The sequence below is a fragment of the Pantherophis guttatus genome, chromosome 4 (genome assembly GCF_059756535.1).
Source record: "Pantherophis guttatus breed Tessera chromosome 4, ASM5975653v1, whole genome shotgun sequence".
Lineage (NCBI taxonomy): Eukaryota > Metazoa > Chordata > Lepidosauria > Squamata > Colubridae > Pantherophis > Pantherophis guttatus.
In genome coordinates this window covers 81491533-81517143 of record NC_142066.1, presented here as the reverse complement: position 1 = coordinate 81517143, position 25611 = coordinate 81491533, and the positions used below count along the sequence as shown (strand labels likewise).

Here is a 25611-nt window from a genome sequence, read left to right as displayed (position 1 = left end):
AGATAGGATAAGTGCCTTCTGGGAATGGAGGGGTGTTATGTATGTATCTATTTTATGCAGGAAATTCAAATGCTAGAATGCTTGGGATTGGTTAACGGTTATTTCTGAACTGTATATAAGAAGGGCTATTGCCTGTGCTTCTTTGCTGAAGTCTCACCCTGAATTAAAGAGCTGTTGTCACTAGCTTGCTTGTACCTCTCGTTATTTCCGCACTACAACAAATCACACTTGTCCAATAAAGAATTTTATTCTATTCTATTAAGATCAACAAACTGGCTAGTCCAGAACTGGGTTATACAGACTTCTGGAGAGATAAATGTGAAACCTTGAAAATTCAGTTTTTCAAACTATTGCTATTTTGGGTTGCACCATAGAGCTTCAGAATTTGCAGTTTTACATTCTATCCTCTGGACTCTTTCATGTTTCCTAATTACAATTCCACTTGATGGCAAACAGGCTGAAATTCCTACAATTCCTGCCCCCATGCTTTCACAGGCTTCTTTTATCTACATAGACATTTCCTGTTCTGCTTTCTCATTCTTCCCCAGAGCCCTACAAGAGTTTTCCATTATTTGGCCATTACTTTTTGCCTGAGTCCAAGTTGTTCCTGCTCTATAACAAGACTGGTCTGACATTTATTTACACAGCAAGTCCCAGTTTAATTACCTCAGGACCATTTCCTTATATTGCCCTTCCTTGAGTTAATATTCCCTGGCTCTTTTCTTTAACAAGTGATATGTGTGTTCTTTGATGAAGGAAATTGAATGAAGTGCAATTGGGATAGATTTTCATTTTCCTGATTTGGTTGTTAAAAGGGAAACATCCTGCTGAATCAGGTCTACAGAATGCATTTGGGAAGCTGCAAGTTTGGATAGGCCCCTCCTAGCAAGCAGAATCTAAGGAATGCTGCCTATGATTTAGGATGTTACAAACTTTCTGTATAATTTATTTATTTATTTATTTATTTATTTATTTATTTATTTATTTATTATATTTCTATACCGCCTTTCTCCCGTAGGACTCAAGGCGGTGTACAGTCAAGAAAAATATAGACACACAAACATCATAAAATTGCTAATTAAAATTATTACTTAGTTTGGTCAATTAAATAAAACCCAGAATTAGATAACATTTAAAAAATCATTCACATGTTCGTATGTTTAGCCCCGCCTGTTGGAACATCAGGGTCTTGAGGGCACAGCGGAAAGCACGGAGATCAGGGATATTCCGTATCTCCGGGGGCAGTTCATTCCAAAGGGTTGGAGCCCCCACAGAGAAGGCCCTCCCCCTGGGAGTCACCAGTCGACATAATTTGACTGACGGTACCCTGAGTAGTCCCTCCCTCTGAGAATGAACTGGTCGGTGGGAGGCTATTGGTGGCAAAAGACGGTCTCGTAGGTACCCAGGTCCTAAGCCATGGAGCGCTTTAAAGGTGATAACTAACACCTTGAATCGCACCCGGAAGACCACCGGGAGCCAGTGCAGCTCGCGTAGGAGAGGTGTTACATGGGCGTAACGAGCTGCGCCCATAATCACCCGCGCGGCTACATTCTGGACCAGTTGGAGCCTCCGGGTGCTTTTCAAGGGGAGCCCCATGTAGAGAGCATTACAGTAGTCCATACGGGAGGTAACTAGGGCATGAGTGACCATGCGCAAGGCGTCCCGATCCAGAAAGGATCAGGCGAACCTGATAAAAGGCACCCCTGGCCACGGCCATCAAATGATCTTCTAAAGATAACCGTAAATCCAGGAGGACACCCAAGTTGCGGGCCCTCTCTGTGGGGAGCAAGATCTCATCCCCTATTGTCAGTGATGGTACTAGCTGACTATACCGGGACGCTGGAAGCCACAGCCACTCGGTCTTGGAGGGGTTGAGTCTGAGCTTGTTTCTCCCCATCCAGATCCACACGGCCTCCAGGCAACGGGACATCACAGCAAGGGCATCATTGGGGTGGTCTGGGGTGGAGATGTATAGCTGTGTGTCATCAGCATACTGATGAACACTCACCCCAAAACCACGGATGATCTCGCCTAGTGGTTTTACATAAATGTTGAACAGAAGGGGTGAGAGGACTGACCCTTGTGGCACCCCACAAATAAGGTGCCTCGAGGTCGACCTCTGCCCCCCTGCCAACACAAACTGCGAACGGTCAGAGAGGAAGGAGGAGAACCACCGAAGCACGGTGCCCCCTATTCCTAACCCCTCCAGCCGGTGCAGTAAGATACCATGGTCGATGGTATCAAAAGTCGCTGAGAGATCTAATAGGACCAGGATAGAGGAGCAACCTCTGTCCCGAGCCCTCCAGAGATCATCTACCAATGCGACCAATGCCGTTTCCGTGCTGTATCGTGACCTGAAGCCCGACTGGAACGGATCCAGATAGACAACTTCATCCAGATATCGGGGTAGTTGTTGCGCCACCACACTCTCAACAACCTTCGCAACAAAGTGAAGATTGGAGACTGGACGATAATTTGATAATATAGCCGGGTCCAGGGAAGGCTTGAGGCACTAATAACCTGAGTCCCCATGAACCTCTTCAGTCTCTTAAAACTATTCAAATAGGCTCCTCTTACCAAACTTCTAGTACCAAATTCCACAGTTTAATAACTTATTGTGTGGGGAAATATTTTGTTTGGCCCTACATTTGGTTTAAGTGGATGATCTTAACATTCTAAGTATCTGCAATACATGATTTTATATGCCACTATCATATTTATCTGTTGTGGTTCTTTCTTCCAAGGTATATTGCTGTCGTGATGCAAGCAGGAATGAAAACAGCAAATTAGAATCAGGTAATTTTAACACATTTAATTTTCAAAGGAACAGCTCTTTCTAGAATTAGTGACAGCTATAAATGTTAGATAGTGGGCACAGAAGGAACACAGGACTAGGACTTCAGTTACAGCAGTTTATTAGCTCCAGTACAGCAATGAACTGTGAGCCCCTGCAGCCTCTTTTAAAGGGAGCTGTCCATGGCTTCAGCCACTGACAGGCTTCCAAATTTCCCGCTCTATTTGTTTGAATCTAATTGGTCCATTTGAATTGTCATTCAGTACTCAACACCCCTCCCCTCTAGATCAGCACTGACCAATCCTGGAGTCTCTTAAGCCACGTAGTCATGCAAGTAGGCGGGTCTTCTCGGGGCGCGACTTGACCTGCGCAGTTCAGTTGTTACAGCGGTCTCGGACCGAGAGGTTGAGTTCTGTGTGTCTCCCGGAGGCGCTTTTGGAACTCTCTCGAACTCTGCCGCTGGCACGGGCCTATCTTGCTGGACATCTATCCCTTCCTCCCCCAGTTGGAATGGTGAACTGTTGCTGCCCTCAAGAACTCTTTCCTGGACCCCAGATAAGTGTTCACTGTCTCTAGTTGGGTTTGAGTGCTGTCTCTGTTGTTCGTTTGTTTGTGTTCTGTGTAGGACCTGGCCTGTTTCTGTGGTTTCTATGTGAAGTTTCTTTTCTCACCCTTGTGTTCGTCTTGTGAGTCATGTTCCTTTCTGACTATTCAGCCTCTGAGTTGGTCTATGTGTCTTTTCCAGCTCCAGCTGTCCTCTGTTTCTATCCGGTAGGATAGAGGGCCTGTGATTTGAGTTATTTCTGCTGGGACCCATAAGGGGTTTCCATTGAAATTCTTTGCGTACACTTTGTCCCCTACTTGGAACTGTCTAACCTTACTGGTTGAATCTACTGGTTTCTCTGTGCTGTAATGGGGATGTAGTCTATCTAAATTAGACGTTAGCTTCCTCCCCATTAGCAATTCTGCAGGGCTTCTGTGTGTATTGGCGCTCGGTTTTATGTGCTGTATACTAAGCAGTTTATCTATCTTCGCTTGTATGTCTCCCGGGTCCAATCTTGCTAGGATCTTCTTAGTTGTTCTCACCATCCGTTCTGCCAATCCATTAGTGGACGGTTTTCCTGGTGCACATAGTGCATGCCGGATCCCCTGACTAGCTAAAAACATTTCAAATTGGTTAGCCGTGAATTGGGGCCCGTTATCGGACACTACCAAATCGGGCAGCCCATGTGTTGCGAACAGTCTCCGGAAAACCGGATGACTGCTTCTGATGTCATTGATGGCATTACATTTACTTCCAACAACTTGGAATAGGCATCGACGATAATGAGAAATGTGTTTCCTTGACAGTATTCAAAACCAAGGAGTCCCTGGGTTTTCCCAGTCATGTGTGGATGCTGGGTGTGGTGCTGGGTGAGATTCTTGGTAGGGTGTGCAAGTTGCGACCCATGTTTCTATTTCTTTGTCCATTCCCGGCCACCAAACGTAACTTCTGGCAAGCACCTTCATTTTCACTATCCCCGGGTGCCCCTCGTGTAACAACTCTAATATGTCATTTCTTAATACTTTGGGAATTATTACCCTATCTCCCCACAACAAACACCCTCTCAACCCTGATAGTTCTGTTCTTCTCATCTTGAAAGGTTGAAATTCAGCATCTATGTCTGTCTCAGGCCATCCTTTCCAGACCCAATTCAAAACCCGCGCCAAGGTTGTTGCTCTCGCAATGTCACAGCCAAGATCTGCGTGTTCTCTATAGTTTCTATTAGTAGTGTGGTTGTGGCTGGTGCTGAGTCTTCCAGTGGTTCCAATAATGGGCATCTGCTGAGGGTGTCAGCATGGTCGATGGTCTTTCCTGGTCTGTACTTGAATTGGTAGTCATAGGCTGCGAGGAATTCCGTCCATCTCAGCATTCTTGTGATAGGAGGGGGGGTCTGTCTCCCGCGATGATCCCCAGGAGCGGCTTGTGGTCCGTGATTAATTCAAACTGTCTTCTGTATAAGTATTCATGGAATCTTTTGATGCCCGCCACAGCGGGCAAAGCATCCTTATTGAGCTGGCTGTAGTTTCACTTGGGCTTGGGTAGCGTTCATGAGTAAAAAGCAATGGGGGCTTCTCTGCCGTTTGGCATACAATGGCTTAACATGGCTCCAATGCCAAACAGGGACGCGTCGCAAGTCAGTCTTAATGGCAGTGTTCCGCTATACTGCACTAGTATGCTGTCCGAAGTTAGCAGTTTTTTTACTTGTTCAAATGTGTTCAACTCCTTCCTCCCCCATGTCCAGTCCGTTCTCTTGTCCAATAGCCAGTGTAGTGGCTCAGCAATCGTGGCCTTCTGTGGCAGGAAAACATTGTAAAAATTCAATACTCCCAGAAATGCCTGTAACTCTGTTTTATTCCTGGGGGTTGGTGCCTCTCTGATTGCCTTTAACTTTCCCAGGATGGGTCTTATTCCCGAGCCATCGATTAGGTAGCCCAAGAACTCCACTTGTTCCTCTGCTAGTTGGCACTTGTCCCTTTTCACCTTTAAACCCACCTCCTGGAATCTGGTTAGCACTGCCCTTAAGCGCTGTTGCAGTTGTTTCTGGTTGTTTGCTGATATCAGCACATCATCAAAGTAGGGAACGACTCCCTCGATTCCCTGCAGGAGTCATTCCATGAGGCTTTGGAACAGGCCTGGGGCTACACTTGCTCCAAACTGCAACTGTTTGCATTTGAATGCCCCCCTGTGTGTGACAATTGACTGTGCTTCGGCTGTGGCATCATCTACAGGTAGCTGTTGATATGCCTGGGCCAGATCAAGCTTCGCGAATATCTTTCCTTGCCCCAGGGAGTGTAAAAGGTGTTGCACAATGGGCACTGGGTATGTGCTCTGTTGTAACGCCTTATTCAGGGTACTTTTGTAGTCTCCACACAGGTGCACTGACCCATCCGGCTTCGTGGGGGTAACTATTGGGGTCTCCACTTAGTGTGGTCCGTCAGCTCCAAAACCTCCTGGGCAACGAGTTTATCCAGTTGCTCATCTATCTTGGGCTGTAGAGCAAAAGGAACCCTCCTAGGTTTAATTCTGACAGGGGCAACCTGGGGATCTAGATTAAATGATATTGGGGACCCCGTGTACTTGCCCAATTTGCCGTTGAAAATGTCTGCAAAGTCCCTCATCAGTTCCTCTTCCCAGCCGTCGTCCTCAATTTGATTGATTCCGGTCACTGCCAGTCCCAAAGGCTTGAACCACTCCAGACCCAATAGGTTAGATCTGTCCTGGTCCACTATGGGGAGGGGCAGTTTTCCTTGGAAGTCCTTGAACTTTATGTTGAAGTTCCCGATGCCCAGCACTGGAATCCGGTTCCCCTGATAGTCTTTCAGGGTGAGTCTTTGATGCTTGAGTGCGCTGGTTGTGAGGCTGGGGATTAATTGCTTGATGGTCGTCCAGGAGACCATGGACAGGCATGATCCTGAGTCGACCTCCATTTTGCATGGTCTCCCCTCAATGTAAACAGTCACCGCCATCTTCTTTGATTTTCCCGTGCTCGCCTGGCCAACTATTATTGTCTGATGGGTTACCCCTCTCTCCGATCCATGGTCCTGCGGTTTCTTCCAAACGTCTGCTTCCGGTTTCCTGCTTGGAATTGTCTGGATCTTGGTGGTGGGCTGGTTTGTCTGCTCCTGCAGGATGCTGGCTGAGATGCCCTGCAGGCTCTTGCTATGTGCCCTTTTCGATCGCACCACTAGCAGATTGCGTCTCGGAACCTGCACTCCGTCCTTGGGTGATTTTCTTTGCATCCTGCACACCAGAACTCTTTCTTCCCTTTTTCCTGGGGTCTCCAATTATGTTCTGAGTGGAGGTGATGCACTTCATCCCCCTCATCTTCTTCCGACTCGGTTTCTACATCCTCATAGTGGATTGAGGATTCTTCCTTCCCTTGTGGCCCCTTATTCATTTTCTTCATTGTGGCTGCGGATTTCTGGGATGCCTCAGTCGCTGTTGCTTCCTCCATAGCCTCTTGAAACATTATTCTGGGCTTTGCGAGTAAACGGCTTTGCAACGTGAGATCCCTCAGCCCCAACACTAAACGGTCTGTCATAGCCTCATCCAGATTTGAGAATTCGCAAGCAGTGGCTATTTCACATAGTGTTGCCACGAATTCGCTTATTGATTCTCCTTCCCTCTGATCCCTCCGGTAGAATTCGTGCCTTCTTACCAGGGATGAGGCTTAGGGTGTGTATGCGCTTTCAGGATGCCTTGCAGGGTTGGCCATCATTCTCAGATCTGCCGGTGAGGCTAAGGCTTTTGCCATTTTAAAAATGGCAGCTCCACAGTATGTGAGGAAGAGTGCCCTCTTTCTTTGTTCTGATAGGCTTAGCAAGTTGTTTGCTTCCAGGAACATGTGGAATCTCTCCATGTACGATTCCCAGTCTTCTCCAGCCGGGTTGAATGGTGCAGGTGGAATGATTGAAGACATTTTCCTGGCCATTGAGTTCAATGGCTGCTGATTGCCACGTGGAGGTTCAGTAACTTGGTGTCCGATTGTCCTTCTGAGATCCCACCTTCGTTGCCAGTGTTAGATAGTGGGCGCAGAAGGAACACAGGACTAGGACTTCAGTTACAACAGTTTATTAACTCCGGTACAGCAATGAATTGTGAGCCCCGGCAAGCTCTTTTAAAGGGAGCTGTCCATGGCTTCAGCCACTGACAGGCTTCCAAATTTCCCGCTCTATTTCTTTGAATCTAATTGATCCATTTGAATTGTCATTCAATACTCAACAATAAGAATCACTCCATCAAACTTGGAAGTCATAACAACCTTTATGACACCCAAGAAAAACTCCATTGGCATTTTATGCCAAACCAAATACTGTGCTATTAAAGAAAGATCATGTCAAAACCAAGCAAAATGCTACGTCAGCATGCTTAGTGAATCAGATCATCATATTAAATGATACTATCTTTTTGTTTATTTGGGATTACCATATCATTGCCATTTTGGTTGATTCATCATAGTTCAAGCAGTACCAACGATATGAGTCAAAATAACAGCAAAAAACCTCCAAACAAATATTTTACACTGTTCTATTGCAAATTCTGCAGCCCTAAGATTGTCTGACACAAATATTTAATGGGTGTCCATATGCATGATATCATGACACATGCCCTTCTCTTCTACTTTACTTCAGGTAACCCTGGGTTAAACATTTACTGTACAGTATGAAGAAAATGTTTATGAGTTACATACATTTGCTGCAATAGCAATTCAATTCTTCCCCTACATACTGTAGTTTTCCAAAGCCTGAAGAGATGTAGTGTTTTAGTTGCTTTTTAGTTCCCAGCAGCCAGCATTCTATAAGTGAACAGCCGGTATTTTATTTGACTGGCCTATAAAATGCATTCTTTCAAATAAATTATATTGAATTATCAGAAGACAATTGAGTCAAATTCTGTTAAGGGCCATTCAGCCTGATTCAGCTCTTTTTTTTTTTAATATATGTTTTATTGGTACATTTATTTATTAAAAACATAAAAAATTCCATGTCTATCTGAACAGTGTGTTGTCTGGGCATAATTAATTGTAAGTAAAGATACAACAATAACCATAATCATATTAGTATTCTTAATAAACATATCAATATTAATTGTAAAATAATAAAACAATTATCATATTTTTCAGAGTATAAGACACACTGGAGTATAAGATGCAGATTAGTTTTTGGGGAGGATAATAGAGGGAAAAAATGTGCCTACCAGGTATTAATCTGGCTAGCATCCTTAGTCTGGTCAGCTTCAGCACATTAGTTTGCTGGTTTTGAGCACGTGCGCACTTCTTATCTCTTGCTGGGAGATAAAAAACAGCTTCTAAAGGACAGCTGATCTTTGGAGAGAGAAGCAATGAGAAAAGCAGTCGAAGCTTGGAAGATCACTTCACTCACTAGTGCCTCGTTAGGGCTGAAAAACAGCTTCTAAAGCACAGCTGAGAGTCGGAGGGAGCAGGCAAAGCGCGGAAGATCGCTTCACTCACTAGCACTTCGTTAGGGCTGAAAAAAAGCTTTGAAAAAGCTACATTCAGAGTATAAGATGCACCCAAATTTTCAGCCTCTTTTAGGGGGGAAAAAGTACATCTTATACTCTGAAAAATACAGTAGTTTATCCATCTTGCAATATTTTCAATACATATTTTTATTATCTCTTTGAATTCTTTTTAAATTCTAACCTCTGTTTTTGTTAGTTAACCATTGGTAAAATATATCCCATGTTAAAAGTATTCTGTTTCTTCCTTTTCTTTTATCTTAACTGTCAGTCTATCCATCTCAGCACATTCTAATTTTTTTTATTACACTTTCATCTGTCGGGACCTCATCATTTTTCCATTATTGTATAAACATTATTCTTACTGCCATTACTACATGCAAAATTAAATATGTATTCCCTTTATTATATGGTTCTGGTAATATCCCCAGCAGAAATATTTCTGGTTTCAAATCTATGTGTTGTTTTATTATTTTTTCTAATCAAATATGTATTTTAGTCCAGTATTTTTTTGCCCTTAGGCAAGTCTACTACATATGATAATATGAACCTGGTGTCTGATTAAACTTCCAACATTTAGCTGATAAGTTTTCAAACATCTTAGCTAACCTCGCTGGTGGTAAATGCCATCTATAAAACATTTTCCTTATAGGCCATTGACATTGTTTTGTTTTTTTTTGTTTTTTTATTGCAAAAGTTTTACAATTACATTTTCACCCCTTTCCCCCCCCCTCAACCCACCCCAAACTTCCCAACCTCATCTTCTCTAACCCTCCCTAACCCTCCCCTCCCCCCGGACTTCCACACAATATACTCAGATCAAGAAAGAAACCCCCCCTTTGTATAAAACTTGAACCCCTCCATCCCCCTTATAGTTTCATCCATTGCATTAAAATATTTCTATCTTAATCTAACATTTTCAATTAAAAGCTATTTGATACTTCCTGGTTTGATATTTGTTCTGGACATAATCTATCCACTTTTTCCATTCCCATTCATAAGTCTCTTGTGAACAATCTTTTAAATATGCTGAAATCTTCGCCATCTCTGCAAAACTGGCCATCTTCAAAGTCCATTTCTCGATAGTGGGTGTGAGAAAAATAGGAATTATTCCTGTAAAAGCATAACCTGAGTTACGCCATTTTGAAATCATGTTAAGGTTTTGTTTTACTTTGTATAACCTGATTATATAATTTAGCTGACATTTAAGAACATGAGAAAGGAAATGTGTAATTCCTGTTTTTGAGAAGATGTTTGTTTTGCAGGAAATACGTTCCTGGGTTAACTTGCCCTTATTAATTAAAGGAAGTACGCAATTGATGTTTTTGAGGGGTATTTCTGTTGGGAATTGGGGAATTTCCAGGGTGGAATTATGTACTGCATATGTTATATAAGATGTTATGTAAGATCTGGAACTGATTCCCAAGGTACTTTATTGACGTGTATTCTGAATGTCCTGAAGACTATAAAAACTTGTGTAAATTGTTTTATTTCCGTCTTTCTCTACTTTAGAGAGAAAGTCCCTTTGCAAAGAATAAACTCTGTTACAGGATTATTTTGGTCTTTGTCTCTTTAAAACGATAATGGGATTTACCTGTCGACCACAATTGGCGCCCGAAGGGACTGAAAACATTCTGTCTGGAAGGGATTTCCCTGCGTGCGCACATAACACTGATTTCAGTGAGATGGGGTTATTTCCTTTCCAGCCGGAATTGCTTTTCTATGAACCTTGAGGCAGAGACCTGAATGCCTGGACAGAGAGGAACGTTCCTGAAGACTTTGGTGCACCAGGAGTGAGTATATGTTTTCTTTTTGGTGGTTTGGATTTGTGTATGTTTGTGTGTGTGTGGCCTGTATGATTTGTGTGTATAAGTAGTGTAATACAGGTTGGGGAAAGTATGGGGACTTTACTAGGGAAAAGTGCTGCTGAGACTGAAATATCCTCCATCCCCCATATCTCCATTAGTGGTTAGAGGGTTGGTTGGAAGCTTGTACAAAGGTATTAGATAAGGTGACTATGATTAATTATTGTAAGGAGGTTTGGCTGACGTTTGTGTTGATACAGCCTAATTATAGGTGGAGTAAGTTTGGGGAGTTAGACCCATATTGGATCAATGCTTTGAAGAAAGTTTTGGTGAAAAAAGAAGTTGAAAGTTCAATTGTTATATGTTGAACCTCAGTTCCATATTCAGTAGTTTAACTCCTCTTCCCCGAGAAGTTCTAGAGTTTTGTATGGGAAAGGAAGAGACTTTAGCAGGGCAGTAATATAGGCAGCTGGAAAAGGAGTTGGGTGAATTGTTAGTAACTGTGAAACAGAATCCATCCACTTCTCCTCATGTTACATGTTCACAAACTAAAGGAATGTTTCCTTTAAGAGGAATGCTGAATGGTATTGCGGTTTTTGTGAATGAGTCTTTGACATCTTCTGATCTGGAAGATTATAAAAGAAATATGCCGTCTTTCTAAGCGGATCTGATTAAGTTGTCTGAGTCATTGGATTATTCCTGAGACCCAATCTGTATACTTTTGCAGAGTTACAGTGTATATTGGGTTATTTGTTCTCCCCTGAGGAGAGGTCACAAATTCGAAAGGCAGCTATGGTTTTTTTTTTGATAAAAACCCAAGTGGGGGCTGTTCAGCCCGTTGCTGCAGATGTTAAGTCTCCATTAGTTGATCCTGGTTGGAATAATAATAATTTAGCTGATCGGGAACAAATGGAGGGAGTTAAGACAGCTGTACCTCAAGGAAGAAACAAAAGTTTTTGAGGTGGAACAGTTGTGGGAAGAAACACCGTCTGTGTTTCTGGAAAATATTAAGGACAATTTGAATAAGCACACTGGTCTTTCTCCTGAAACGCCGGCTTATGAGTCCTTAATGAAAATGAAATTTGTGACGAAATCATGGCCAGACATACAGAAGCTACTACTGATATTGCTGCTCTGTTGAAAGAAGCTTAAAAGGTCTATGTGAATAGGGATGAGGCCAAGACTAGAAGAGGAAAAGGTTTTGTGAAACTTCGATTGCAATGTGGCGACAGTGTCCTGGAATTGGGAGAGGATTACACCAGTGGGAAAAAAGTCTAGTGTTGGTGGATTGGAAAGCAAAAAGTGTATTATACGTTTGGATGTGATATTTGTTCTAGAAGTAGGTGTTAATCTGCTTGGGAGAGATGCATTGTCTCTTCTGGGATGTGAGCTTGGTATACAGATCTTTATTGTTCTTGGATGAGGCAGAAAACTCTGTAGGAATGTAGTAAGGAAGGTTTATTGTTCTTCTTACCTGAGGTTGAATGCGAATATTTTGTCTTTGATTAATGTGATGAGATGGTGATATGTGTGTGCTGGCTAATTAAGTGACCTTCTTGGCTTAAGTCTGGAGCTGTGGAGGACAGGTGTGGTTAGGGCCCAAAATCAAGTTTTTGATTAAAAACCGCATCCTGAAGTTTTCCACTGCTTGAGGAATGGGCTACAGGATGTCAAGGGTAAAACTGAAATGGGTATCTGAAGGGATGGAACCTTTCCAGGTTTTATTCCAGGTTTGCAAATGTTGTTAAATGGTATGTGTGTGTAATGAGAGTTGTTTAGGCAATAGAGCTCATTGTCTTGTAGAAAAAATAATAATAATGAGAATGATAATAAAACTCCCTGAAGTATTTGTATTGGTAGGGAAAAGGCATGTGTGCGTTGGAATACACTAAAAGGTCTGATTGCAGAATAAATATGAGTGTATGTGGTAAGCCCTTAAATGGGGGTGGTAAAGTGATCCTGATATTTGTGAATGCCTGTGCATTGAACCCCTGAGAAATTTCCTTTTGTATATTGAAATAGTGAGTGGCAAGAGTTTGTTGTTGTAGTTGTTGTTATGTTGTAATAGCAAGTGTGTGAATGAGCAAGTGAGAGATGAGAGAGATCCTATGGAGAAGTAGGATTAGGTAGAGGTATTTGCGATGTTAATTAGAGACAGGAGTAGTATTTTTCTTCTCTATATTTCCCCCGTCTTTTTGTTCTGAATAAGAGAAGTAAGAAAGGGGGGAGGGAAGGTGCGGTTTGTTTTCCCTTTTACACATTTTTTTCCTTTGTTGAGTTTGTCTGAGAGAAAGGAGGGACGAATGGGTGATTTGATCCTGCATTGTTTTTGACTGCATTGGCAGCTATGCAGATGTATTTCCTGTTCTGCTTTAGAGAAGTGACATTGAAAGTTTGAAAAGTTTTTGGGAGTAGAGACCCGGAGTACCTCTATTAGGTGATTTTCTTTTGCTTTTTGAAGTTTTTTATTACCCTCTTTTATGTTTTTGTGTCTGTGTATTTTGAATGATTTTGGATGCTGAGAAGGAGATTTCTAGATACTAGATACTGGATAGTCTGGGGAATAGTTGACTATGTTATTTTAGCTTAGTGTTGTCTAGGTAAAGGATGTTTCCTTGAGGGAAAAATTACTGGTAGAAGGTAAAGATGACTTTTGGTCTGGTTAGCTAGGAAGTTACTTGTAAGTTTGTCTGTATAGACTTGTGAATTTAGATTAAGCTTTGCATTTCTTTGAAGCTTGTGGAAATAGTTTAGCTAATTTTTGATAGAAGTGTGGTGTGATTCCTCTGAAGTGGGGAGAGTTGAGTATTTATTGAGACTCTATTGATTTATTGATAGTTAATTTTAAACTAAGTTGTTTGGAAGAAAGGTTGAAGGTTGAAGAGTTGAAGAAAGTAATAATATAGTGTTGCTCCAGTGTTATGTTTGCCTGGTTTAAGGAAAAATTTCCACTTGTTTGTAGTAGTGGAAGATGGTATAGCCAAAGGAATGTTGGTTTGCATGTGAACTGGGAACTAAAAAGGTGGTGCACAAATGCTAGGTTTTTAAAATTGTTTCAAGAGAGTTTGGTTCTCTTGACCAATAGGAGAGAGAGATGGGAAGATGTGGAATGAAATTGTGTGGTTATGAATAAATGAATTGAGAATGGGATGAGACTGGATGAGATGCAGTTGTGAATGGAGGCACTATTGAGATATTGGAAGGTGGAAAGTTACCGTTTGAATGGTCAGTGCAGATATGTGAGGTTTTTGCTTTATTGTAAGCATTGCACATATTAATTAATGAGGTAGGGAATATTTATGCTGATTTAAACTATGCTTATGGTATCTTACATACTTTTGGAAAAATCTGGATTGAAAGGGGGTTGATATTTAGTAAAAGGAATTGCGATAGGTGGAACTTATCACAGCTGTTTTAAAGGCAGCTGGGTATCCTTCTAAACTTGATATTATATAAATAGTGGATGAAGGGGTGTGTAAGTGAATGGGAAATGGATTACTAAAATGGAGTGAGAATTTTTACTAAAGTTGTGATGTGGAATGTGATTGAATGAGTGCATGAGGGAACCTATTGGGGAACGCAAGCACTTATTGATTTTATTACATGTATATGCATATATGTGTCTAGGGGTGTGTATACAATAGTTATACGAATGGTACGGAAATGAATACATTGTGTATGTAAAAAATATGTAGAGATTTGACCATTTGGCCTTTTCAATGAATCTAAGTAGATTACATTGAAATGCTGGTGGTGTGACCATTGATATATGTAATAATAATAGTGGATTATTTTATTGGATAGGTTGAAGCCTTTCTTTGTGTAAAGATAGGTGCTCAGAAGATTGTTAAATCATATTAGAGCGAATAATACCCAAATATAGTGATAGGGGTATACATTTCATTGTCCAAGGTGATGAAGGTTATGGAACAATTAGGAATTGATTGGCAATTACATTTATTGTTTAAAAATTAATGTTAGAGTTTCAACTACTTTGAATGAAGTGTTTGCCTTTAGCTCTATTAAGAATAGGAACTAGTCCTAGGAAAGATCTGGGGATATCTATGTATGAAATGATGTTTGGATGGCCATATGTGGGGAAAGTTGAGATGCCTAGGATAGAATTGAAGGATGTTTTTTCTGAAAGTATATATACAGGGACTGTCCCAGTGTTTTTCTCATTTAAGGTAAAAAGGACAGAATCTACCTCTTGATTTCCAAGCACATGAATACAAAAGTGGAGACTGGGTCCGATAAAAGCCATTACTGAGAAGAAGTTGCAGCTGGTGTGGAAGGGACCGTTCCAAGTTTTGCTGACTACTGAATCGGCTGTAAGGACTAAGGAACAAATTTGGGTATGCTATTCCAGAGTCAAGGGATTGGTGGCTTTGCCTTATGGAAGGACAGTTGCTACGGAACCTGCAAACCCTCTTAAATTGACTTTTTGATGACAAACCTTTAGACGATTGATGACCAATGGATGGAAGAAGAGTTTTATGAAGAGATTTGTATTTGGCTAGGAGTGGTAATAATTCTTGTTGTGTTTTTGATTGTATTGTATTGTATTGTATTGAGGAAAGATATTATTGATTGGTGTAAATCTATGTTTTGATATCCAGTGGATGTAAGTTCTCCTTGATTGATTGATGTTGGGGGAGCTAGTTCACTAGGAATAATGGGGTTTTTTTTTTGTGGTAATGTTTGTTATTCTACAGGTGTGGATAGGAATGGGGATTTTGGCTGTGTTGCCTAGTTACCCTATAACATGGTAGCAGCTATGTTTCCATACTGAATTCGAGCACCGTTATTCTTTTATAGAAACACCACTAACTCTAATAGACACCACTGAGGAAGCTGAGATATGTATTAAGTCATCTTTTGAAGATGGTGTGTGCCAAGTGCAAATGTACATATGAGATAGTTCCTCAATACATTGGCCTTACAAATAGAATGGAATTTTTATATAAGCAATGTACTGAGCTATTTGGTAATTATATACCTTCATACAAGAAGTTTTGGATTTTGGAGGAAGGGTTACATTTTCTATGTCTAAGGATACAAGTTCCCTCCAAGTTAATGTTTTTATGTGGTAACATGGTATTGACCAAATTACCTATTGTATGGAGAGGAGTTTCTATACTGTTACAGGATATTCTTAGTTTACAGAAATAAAAGTTAATGAAGAGGAGAATTGGGGATTGTGAGAAAAATAGGAATTATTCCTGTAAAAGCATAACCTGAGTTACGCCATTTTGAAATCATGTTAAGGTTTTGTTTTACTTTGTATAACCTGATTATATAATTTAGCTGACATTTAAGAACATGAGAAAGGAAATGTGTAATTCCTGTTTTTGAGAAGATGTTTGTTTTGCAGGAAATACGTTCCTGGGTTAACTTGCCCTTATTAATTAAAGGAAGTACGCAATTGATGTTTTTGAGGGGTATTTCTGTTGGGAATTGGGGAATTTCCAGGGTGGAATTATGTACTGCATATGTTATATAAGATGTTATGTAAGATCTGGAACTGATTCCCAAGGTACTTTATTGACGTGTATTCTGAATGTCCTGAAGACTATAAAAACTTGTGTAAATTGTTTTATTTCCGTCTTTCTCTACTTTAGAGAGAAAGTCCCTTTGCAAAGAATAAACTCTGTTACAGGATTATTTTGGTCTTTGTCTCTTTAAAACGATAATGGGATTTACCTGTCGACCACAGTGGGCAAAACTTCATTTTTCCAGTATTTACCTATCAATAATCTCGCTGCTGTTATCATGTACAATATCAACTTTGTTTCACCCAATGTAAACCCCTTAACTATACCCTTAACATTGTTAATTTACAGTTTCTATCCCACAATTTCTGCCATTTGTCTAATTCTATTGAGTAACCAAAGTTTTTAGCCCATCTTATCATTGTTTCTTTCACTTGCTCTTCTTCCACTTTAATACTCAATAAGTAGCTATAATTTTTTTTTAATTAATTTTTCATCTGTCCCTAGTAAAATCTGGTCTAGTTCTGTTGGTTCTTTATAGAAACCATGCATTCTTGCATCTTTCTCATATCTTGATTGTATTTGCACGTATGGCCACCATGCTAAATCAATCCCTTGATTAATCAATTCTTGTTTAGATTTGAGTTCCCCTTTATCATTCAAAATGTCCTTATACCTAACAATTTTTTCCATATTAATCACATTCGGATGAATCAGTGCCTCCATCATGGAGAGCCAGACTGGTATTTTTATATAGTGTCTTTCTTTAATTTTCTCCCATTCTAGCAATAGTGCATTTCTAACAAGGTGCCTTTGAAAATATCCATGTATTTTATTTTTCCCTTACCATAAAACAGCATGCCACCCCAGTTGGAGATCATGTCCCTCCAAAGTTAATAGTCTTTTATGACACAAATTTATCCATTCTTTTGCCCAGACAAGTGCAGAAGCCTGGTAGTTTAGCTCCCAGTCTGGCAACCCAAGGCCCCTTTCAGTTTAGTATCTTGTAGCAGTTTCAGTCTTATTCTTGCTTTTTTCCATTGCCAAGTATATTTTAGTATCATTTTGCTTAGTTCTTCAAAAAAAAAAATTCTAATTTTATCAGAATTGTTTGGAATAAGATAAATAGCCTCAGCAAAATGTTCATTTTTATTGTAGCTATCCTTCCTATCAATGATAGCTACAGGTTTTTCCATTTCTCCAAATCTAATTTAATTTGTTGTAACAGTTTCATATAATTAGCTTCTTTTATAGTTGCTTATCTTACTGTTAACTGCTGTTATTTGACTTTCTTAATTATCTGAATATCTATCTTTTCCACTAATTCTTTTTTTCTTTCTCTGTGACATTTTTAACTAGTATTTTAGTTTTTTCTTTATTCATTTTCAGTCCTGCAACTTCACCAGACTCTGCTATTATTTTCATTAACTTGGGCACAGATTCTTGTGGTTCTTCTAAAATAAATACCAGGTCATCTGCAAATGCCTGTAGCTTATATTTTTCTGTTTTAATTTCCATCCCTTTTATTTCTGAGTCTTGTCTAACATTTCTACTTAGTACTTTCAACGTTAATAGTAGTAGTGGGGACAGCGGACATCTTTGTCTTGTGCCTTTTCTTATGTTAAAGTTCTCAGTCATGTTTCAGTTTCAGTTTCAGTTTCAGTTTATTTAGATTTATATACCGCCCTACTCCCGAAGGACTCAGGGCGTGAACAGTCATAGATAAAACAGATACAATATAACATTTAAAAAAAAAACAATTTAAAAAACATATTAAATAAATCTGGCTCATACTAATTAAAAACACCCCTATTTTTAAAAACAAATTAAAATTAAAATTAAACAATTAAAAAGAGTTTGGCCAGCCCCACTTGTTGGAATAAAAAAGTCTTGAGGGTACGGCGGAAAGTGCATAAATCTGGGATCCTCCGTATCTCCGGGGGGAGCTCGTTCCTAAGGGCAGGTGCCCCCACAGAGAAGGCTCTCCCCCTGGGGAGTCGACACTGTTTGGCCAACAGCACCCTGAGGAGCCCCTCTCTGTGGAAGCGTACTGGCCGGTGAGAGGATACCAGTGGCAGAAGGTGGTCTTGTAAGTACCTAGGTCCTGAGCCATGGAGCGCTCTAAAGGTGGTAACTAATACCTTGAAGGGCCCCAACTCTTCAAACCGGCGCAGCATGATACTATGGTCGATGGTATCAAAAGCCGCTGAGAGGTCTAATAGGACCAGGACAGAGGAACAACCCCTGTCCCGAGCCCTCCAGAGATCATCAACCAACGCCACCAATGCCGTTTCAATGCTGTACCCAGGCCTGAAACCCAACTGGAATGGATCTAGATAAACTGTTTCATCCAGGTATTGGGGAAGCTGTCGCGCCACCACACTCTCAACAACCTTCACCACGAAGTGAAGGTTGAAGACTGGACAATAATTTACTAACACTGCCGGGTCCAGGGAAGGCTTCTTAAGGAGAGGCCTCACCACCGCCTCTTTCAAGGCGGCAGGAAAGTCACCCTCACTCAATGAAGCATTAATAATCCCCTGGAGCCAGACTCATGTAACCTCTCGAAAAGCCAGCACCAACCAGGAGGGACACGGGGCCAATAAATATGTGGCCGTGCTAAGTCTACCCAGAATCCTGTTCACATCTTTGGGAGTCACAAGATCAAACTCCTCCCAGATAACGTTCTCAAGACCTGCCTCCATCACCCCTCCTGAATCTACCCAGTCAGGGTCCAAGTCTTCTCGAATTTGAGCGATTTTGTCATACAGATACTGTACAAAGTCCTCGGCCTGACCTCCAAGGGGTCCTCCCTCGCTCCCAGGTGGAGTAGGGATCAGGTCACCCTAAACAGGGCGGCCGGGCGATTATCTGATGATGCAATAAGAGTGGAAAAATAATTAAATTTTGCCGCTTTTATCGCCACTAGGTAGGTCTTAGTATGAGACCTCACCGGTGTTCGGTCGGATTCAGAAAGGCTGGCCCTCCAACCACTCTCCAGGAGTCTTTTTCGGCACTTCATCTTCCTCAGTTCCTTGGTAAACCAAGGAGCCAAGCGAGATCCGCGCCGAGTCAGAGGCTGCAAAGGCACGACCCGGTCCAAAGCTCTAGCGGCCGCCCTATCCCAGGCGGCCACCAGGTCTTCAGTCGAGTCATGAGCCAGAGCCTCATGGAATGGCCCAAGCTCCGTCTGGAAACGATCCGGATCCATCAGACGCCTGGAGCGGAACCACCTCATTGGTTCCGCCTCCCTGCGGCAGGGTGTAGCGGTTCGAAGGTCAAAGCGAAGGAGGGAATGATCCGACCATGACAAGGGCTCAATCACTATATCCCCTATATCAAGATCACTCAACCACTGACCAGAGACAAAAACCAAGTGTAGAGTGTTTCCCCCCATGTGAGTAGGGCCATGCACTAACTGGGTCAGGTCCATAGCTGTCATGGAAGCCATGAACTCCCGCGCTGTCTCAGATGCTTCACCAATGGATGGCAGGTTAAAATCCCCCATGACCATAAGCCTAGGGGTATCAACCGCCACCCCGGCTATAACGTTGAGCAGTTCGGGCAGGGCTGCCGCCACGTGGCAGGGAGCCAGATACATAATCAGCAAGCCCATCTGTACCCCATGATCCCACTTCACAAGGAGGGACTCACATCCAGCAATCTGAGGAACAGTGGCCTCCCTCGGACCAAGACCTTCTTTTATAACAACCGCCACCCCCCTGTCCCTACCCTGTGACCTCGGCTGATGAAATGCGCGGAAATCAGGTGGGCATATTTCAACAAGGGGAAGCCCCCCCTCCTGGCCCAACCAGGTCTCCATGATACCCGCCAGGTCCGCTCCCCCCTCCTGAACAAGATCACAAATGAGGGGGGCTTTATTTACCACAGATCTGACATTGCATAACATCAGCCGGAGGCCTGGGCCCTGAAGATCTGAGCAACCCGGGGAACGAGAAGAGCATTGGGGGCCAGAGCGTGCCACCGCTCGAAGACAGCAAGCGCGCACTCCCGCAACCAGGGATGGCCGCCTGCTCCCACCATATCTGCCCCTCCCACCCACAGTAATGTAAATGTCCCCATTAACCATCACTTTTGTGGTTTGCTTGGAATATATTTCCTCAATCATGTTAAATTTCTTCTAATTTATTAAAGAAATTAATAAATTTCTTCCCAAAGTCATATATTTTAATTGTAATAACATAAATTGCCGATTTACATTATCAGATGCTTTATGTGCTTCTAAGACTATCAATGCCACTTGTTTTTCAGGATTCATTTCATAATATTCCAATGTGTTCAAAATAATTCTCATATTATTCTTAATTTGCCTTTTAGGTAAAAATCCATTCTGGTCTGAGTGTATAAATTTATTCAGGAATCTTTTTAATCTTTCTGCAATTATTGAGGCGTATATTTTGTAGTCTGCATTTAATAGTGATACTGGCCTATAACTTTTTATCTGCATTAAATCTGATTCTTCTTTTGGTATTACAGTTATATTTGCTTCCATCAAGATGTTTGGAATTTTGGCCTCTAACAGTACTTCATAATAAACTTCCAACATTGGCAGATCCAAAGTGTCTTGTAAACATTTATAAAGTTCTGCCATTAGTCCATCTGGTCCTGGTGTTTTATTATTATTTTTTTGTCTCTTGATCGCCTCTGTTAGTTCCATCATTGTTATCTTTTCATTTAGCATAGCCTTCCCTGTTTCAGGTAATTTGGGTAATTCAGGTTTCTCCAAATATTGTTTTATTTTTTCTTCTGATCCCTTCTCTTAATTATATAGTTTTTCATAGTAATTCTGGATTATTTTCTTTTTAGTTCCATTTTGATAGTGAAGGATTCTCTTTTCATCTAACAAGCTGTGTATCAATTTCTTCTCTTTCTCCTTTTTCAATTTATATGCTAACCATCTTCCTGGTTTGCTGGCATTTTCAAAGTAGTTTTGTTTTGCTCTTTTAATCTTTTGTGCTAGTTCTTCCGTTTCCATTAAATTGAGTTTATGTTTTATCAGTTCCATGTGTTTTCTTAGATTTCTTTTTTGTGGTTCCTTCTGTAACTTTGTTTCCAGTTTTTTGTTCATCTGCTAATCTCTTTTTGTGTTTGCCTCTTTTCTATATTCTTTTTCCTGTATAGGTGATTACTAATCCTCAAATATATGCTTTTGCTGTATCCTATACATTTTGTAGTGAAGTTTCTTCTTTTTTATTCTCCTTGAAAAAAAGTCCATTTCTTTCTCCATTATTTGTATAAACTCTTTATCATTTAATATCACTTGATTCAACGTCCATCTCATTTTTTCTGTTGACCTTTCCATTTTATTTTCATTGAGTTGTGATCTGCCCATACATTTGTTTCAATTTCTATCTCTTGTACATTAGTTCTTAATTTCGGTGTCATTCATATCATATCTATTCTCAACCATGATTGATGTCTATCTGAGTAAAATGTATATTGGTTTTTCTCTAAGTTTTTTTCTCTCCATGTATCTTGAAGTGATAGTTCTTCTATCATTTTAAAGAAGGTCCTAGGGCCATGATGGCAAACCTATGGCACGCGTGCCACCTGTTAGTGGGCACTCCAGCTCACCTCTGGGGTGCATGCGTGCGTCAGCCTGCTGATTTTCAGGCCTTCTGGGCTCTCAGAAGTAGGGAAACAGGCTGTTTCCTGCCTCTGGAGGGCCTGGGGGGAGGTGGGGAAGGCCCGTTTTTCTTTCTTACCTGGCTCCAGATCCTCTCTATTTATCTGGGAAGGGCAAAAACAGCCTTTCCCACTCCCTTGGAGGCCTGAAAGCCCTCATTTCCCAACTCCCGGTGGGACAGGAAGTGACTTTTTTGCTGTCCCCAGCCTCCAGAGACTCCTAGAGAGGCTCCTAGAGACTCCTGGAAAGGCTCTGGAGGCTGGGGAGAGCAAAAAATGTCACTTCCTGCCCTACCGGGAGTTGGGAAATGGGCCGTTTCAGGCCTTTGGAAGGCCTCTGAGGGAGTGAGAAAGGCTGTTTTCACCCTTCCCAGATAAATAGAGAGGATCTGGAACCAGGTAAGAAAGAAAAACGGGCCTACCAGGCCACCATGTGCCAGGAGCAGCGGGGGGGTTTGCTGTTATGGGGTTGTGTTGCTTTTAATCTTTATCTCTATATGCCTCTATGAAGTGTTTCCGGTTCCTGGGTGTTGCCTTTGAAGACGCTTTACAAGTGTCGTTTGTTAGTTTTACTTTGTTAATAAAAGCTTATCTGAAACATGGTGTCAGAAGTGGTTCGGTCCTGAAAGTGGAACGTTTGAAGTAAGAAATATAGCACCATGGCAGATAAAATACATTCAATTTTAAATTGGTTTTAAAAGTTTGGGGTTTTAAATTTGTCGGGGCCAAAATTATTTAATTTGATTTTATCTTACTTTTAAATTTTGTATGTATGTGTTTTATTGTTTGGCTGTGCACCGCCCTGAGTCCTTCAGGAGTAGGGCAGTATAGAAATCAAATAAAATAAATAAATAAATAAATAAAATAATATACCACTGCCGCAACCATGTGAGTAAGTGAGGACTCTAGCACTAATTGGGAAAACTTTAGGGGAGAGTTTGAAGATTACTCTTTGGCAACAGGCCTAAATGATAAGCCGGCAGCAGTACAAGCTGCCACATTAAGAAGATTGATGGTTTAACTCTTACAGAAGAGCAGAGGACTGATACTAAGGCTATTTTGGATGCTTTGGAAGCTTTCTTCAGACCGCATAAGAATGTTATATATGAAAGATATCTTTTTGGCAGCTGCACGCAGGAAGAAGGGGAAACGATAGATGCCTTTGGAACACGCTTAAAGGAAAGAGCGGCGAGCTGTGATTACGGTTCCCTGAGAGACGAACTAATCCGAGACAAAATAGTTTTGGGTGTTGCCAAGGAAAGTACACGCCGCCGCTTATTAAGGGAACATGGTTTAACTTTGCAATTAGCCATAGAAATATGTCAGACTACTGAACTTACAGATAAACGGCTGATGGCGTTGGAGCGAGATAAACAGACCAACTGTGTTAATGTAGCTTCCAGGCATCAGCCAAATGTGAGGAATTGTCAGCAACAGCAGCAGTTTAAACAGAAGCCTCACAATTTGTCAGCAGACAACCACACACCGTGTAAATACTGTGACAATGTGCATGCACGTGGGAAAGATCGGTGTCCAGCGTATGGTAAAATCTGTAGGGTGTGTGGGAGGCTGAACCATTTTGCTGGGGTGTGTCTGGCAGCGAGGAAGTTGCATATGGTCGAGTAAACACCGGACTTAGAGGATGTATCACTGTTTACCACAGATGCGATCTATACGAAAGAATGCATTGGTGCAGTACATTCAAAAGGCAAAAAGTGGTTTGTTAATCTTCAATTTAATAATATAACTCAATCTTGTCAGTTGGACTCGAGGGCAACATGCAATGTGATGAGCCTAAAGGATAAAAGGAAATTGGCACCTGAGACACCCCTTCAGCCTAGTAGTGCCACATTAAAGTTATATTTGGGGGAACTGAATAGTAGTTCTATAGCCTAGTAGTGCCACATTAAAGTTATATTCGGGAGAACTGATGGAGTCACTAGGCTTATTTTATAAAGAGTGTAGCATACGTGGGGTTACTCACAAATTGGAATTTGAAATTGTGGATGTAGATCAAAAGCCGTTACTGTCAGGCTCAACATGTGAGCGTTTGGGACTGATGCGATTTACCATTCCGAGGGAGTTGCATAATGTTGAAACCTATTCCTCCAAAGCCTTGGGGAGACCATTGATAAAGCATCAAGTCCTCCAAGTTTATAGGGAGGTGTTTGAGGGCCCTATTGCATCCATTCCAGGAGAGGTTCACTTTCAACTTGATCCCGCTGTCCCTCCAGTACAAAGTGCCCCGCGCAATGTCCCTATAGCCATTAAGGCACAGGTTAAAGCACAGTTGGATAAATATGAAGCAGAGGGACATATTGTTTCAGTAGCCGAGCCAACTGACTGGATAAGTAATATGGTGGTGATTAGGAAGTTGGAAAAGATCCGAATTTGCATCGATCCCAAGTTTTTGAATATGGCTTTGAAACGATCGCATTACCCAATGCCAACGTTAGAGGATGTTTTGCACAAGCATGTGTGACCCTCCCCTGCCCCTCCCCTCTCCTGGCATGCGATGGCAAAAAGGTTAGCCATCACTGTCCTAGGGAGTATTTTCCATGCCTTTTTACCTATTTTCCTGCTTCTATAGTCCAGTTTTGCCTTCACAATTGCATTAAAGTCCCCTAACACACAAATATTTTCATAATCCATTTCCGTTATTTTCATGTGAAATTTTTTTTATAGAATTCTTCTTATTTATTATTTGGCACATGTATTGCTATCAAAAGTACTTGTTTTTACCTCTACCATCAAGATTCTCCCTTCTTCATCTGTGTATATTTGCTTAGCATTTATTGTTTCCTTTATATATAAGACCACCACCCTTTTCTTTTGTTGTGCTAATGAAAAATATACTTTTTCCCATTTTGGGGTATTCTAAAAGCTTGCTATGTTATTTTTGAATGTGGACTTCTTGGAGACAAATTAAATCAAAATTAATTTTTGTAGTTTTGTAAAAAAAAAAAAAAGATCCTTTTATTTGGTGAATTCAATCCATTTATGTTAATTGATAGCATCTGTAATTCTTCTCCCATCTTCTCACTTGTATATAGGTTGTATTGTCCTAGTTGATCATACTTCTCTCTGTTCCTTTACTTTTGCTCCTTCTCATTCTGCTCTTTCTGTTTTCTCAGATTCATTTTCTTCTTACCATGTAGTCTTTTCCACAATTACTGGTTCTCTTTGTCCTTTACATTCTACTTCCTCTCCCCTTCCCTGTTCTTCAGTAGCTCCAAATTGATATTCATAAAATTCATGTGCTTTATCTAATGAGTCCAATCTATATCTTTTTTCATTCTAAGTTATCAAAATTCCCTCTGGTATCAGCCATCTGAAATTTACATTGTATTTAATCAGCTGACCTGTCAAAAATTGATATTGTCTTCTTAGATTTCTTACTCTTCTTGGTACCTGTTTTAACACATTTCTTTGCCTTTATATTGCAGGGGTTCATCTCTTGCTTTTTAAAGTATTTCAACTCTTATCATCTTCTTGACAAATCTGACATGAACTTCTCTTGGGAGATTATGTCTTCTCACATAGGTTGTGTGTATTTGAAATATTTCATCAATCTCTGCTTGCATTTCTCGTTTTGCAATTTGTAAAGCATTTGCCAGCAATCCTGTCATTTTATCAGATAGGTCTTCTCCTTTTTCCTCTTCTATGTTTTGGAATCACAGAAAGTAAGCAGCCTTTTCCATTTGCAAAGAAATCACGTCTTCCTCCAAGTCTTTATTTTCCTGTGTAAGCCTTTGGTTTATATCTTCCATTTTTTTCTCAGCTTGTTCTCATTTTTCTTCTATTACCTGAATCCTTCGTTCATTTTTTTTCTCTGCTGGAAATTCCCTATTT

General features: G+C 41.0%; 1 protein-coding gene across 1 annotated transcript; it reads right to left on the bottom strand.

Moving 5' to 3' along the window:
* Nucleotides 1–18949: 18949 nt before the first annotated feature.
* LOC148114197 (uncharacterized) lies at nt 18950–20023 on the bottom strand. Its single transcript, XM_087893669.1, has one exon. The coding sequence runs from the start codon at nt 20021–20023 to the stop codon at nt 18950–18952; it is 1074 nt and encodes a 357-aa protein (XP_087749795.1).
* Nucleotides 20024–25611: the final 5588 nt, after the last annotated feature.

Bases quoted from the DNA above. Each gene is read 5' to 3' on its own strand.
- LOC148114197 (XM_087893669.1), bottom strand. From the start codon at position 20,023: ATGTTATGCAATGTCAGATCTGTGGTAAATAAAGCCCCCCTCATTTGT.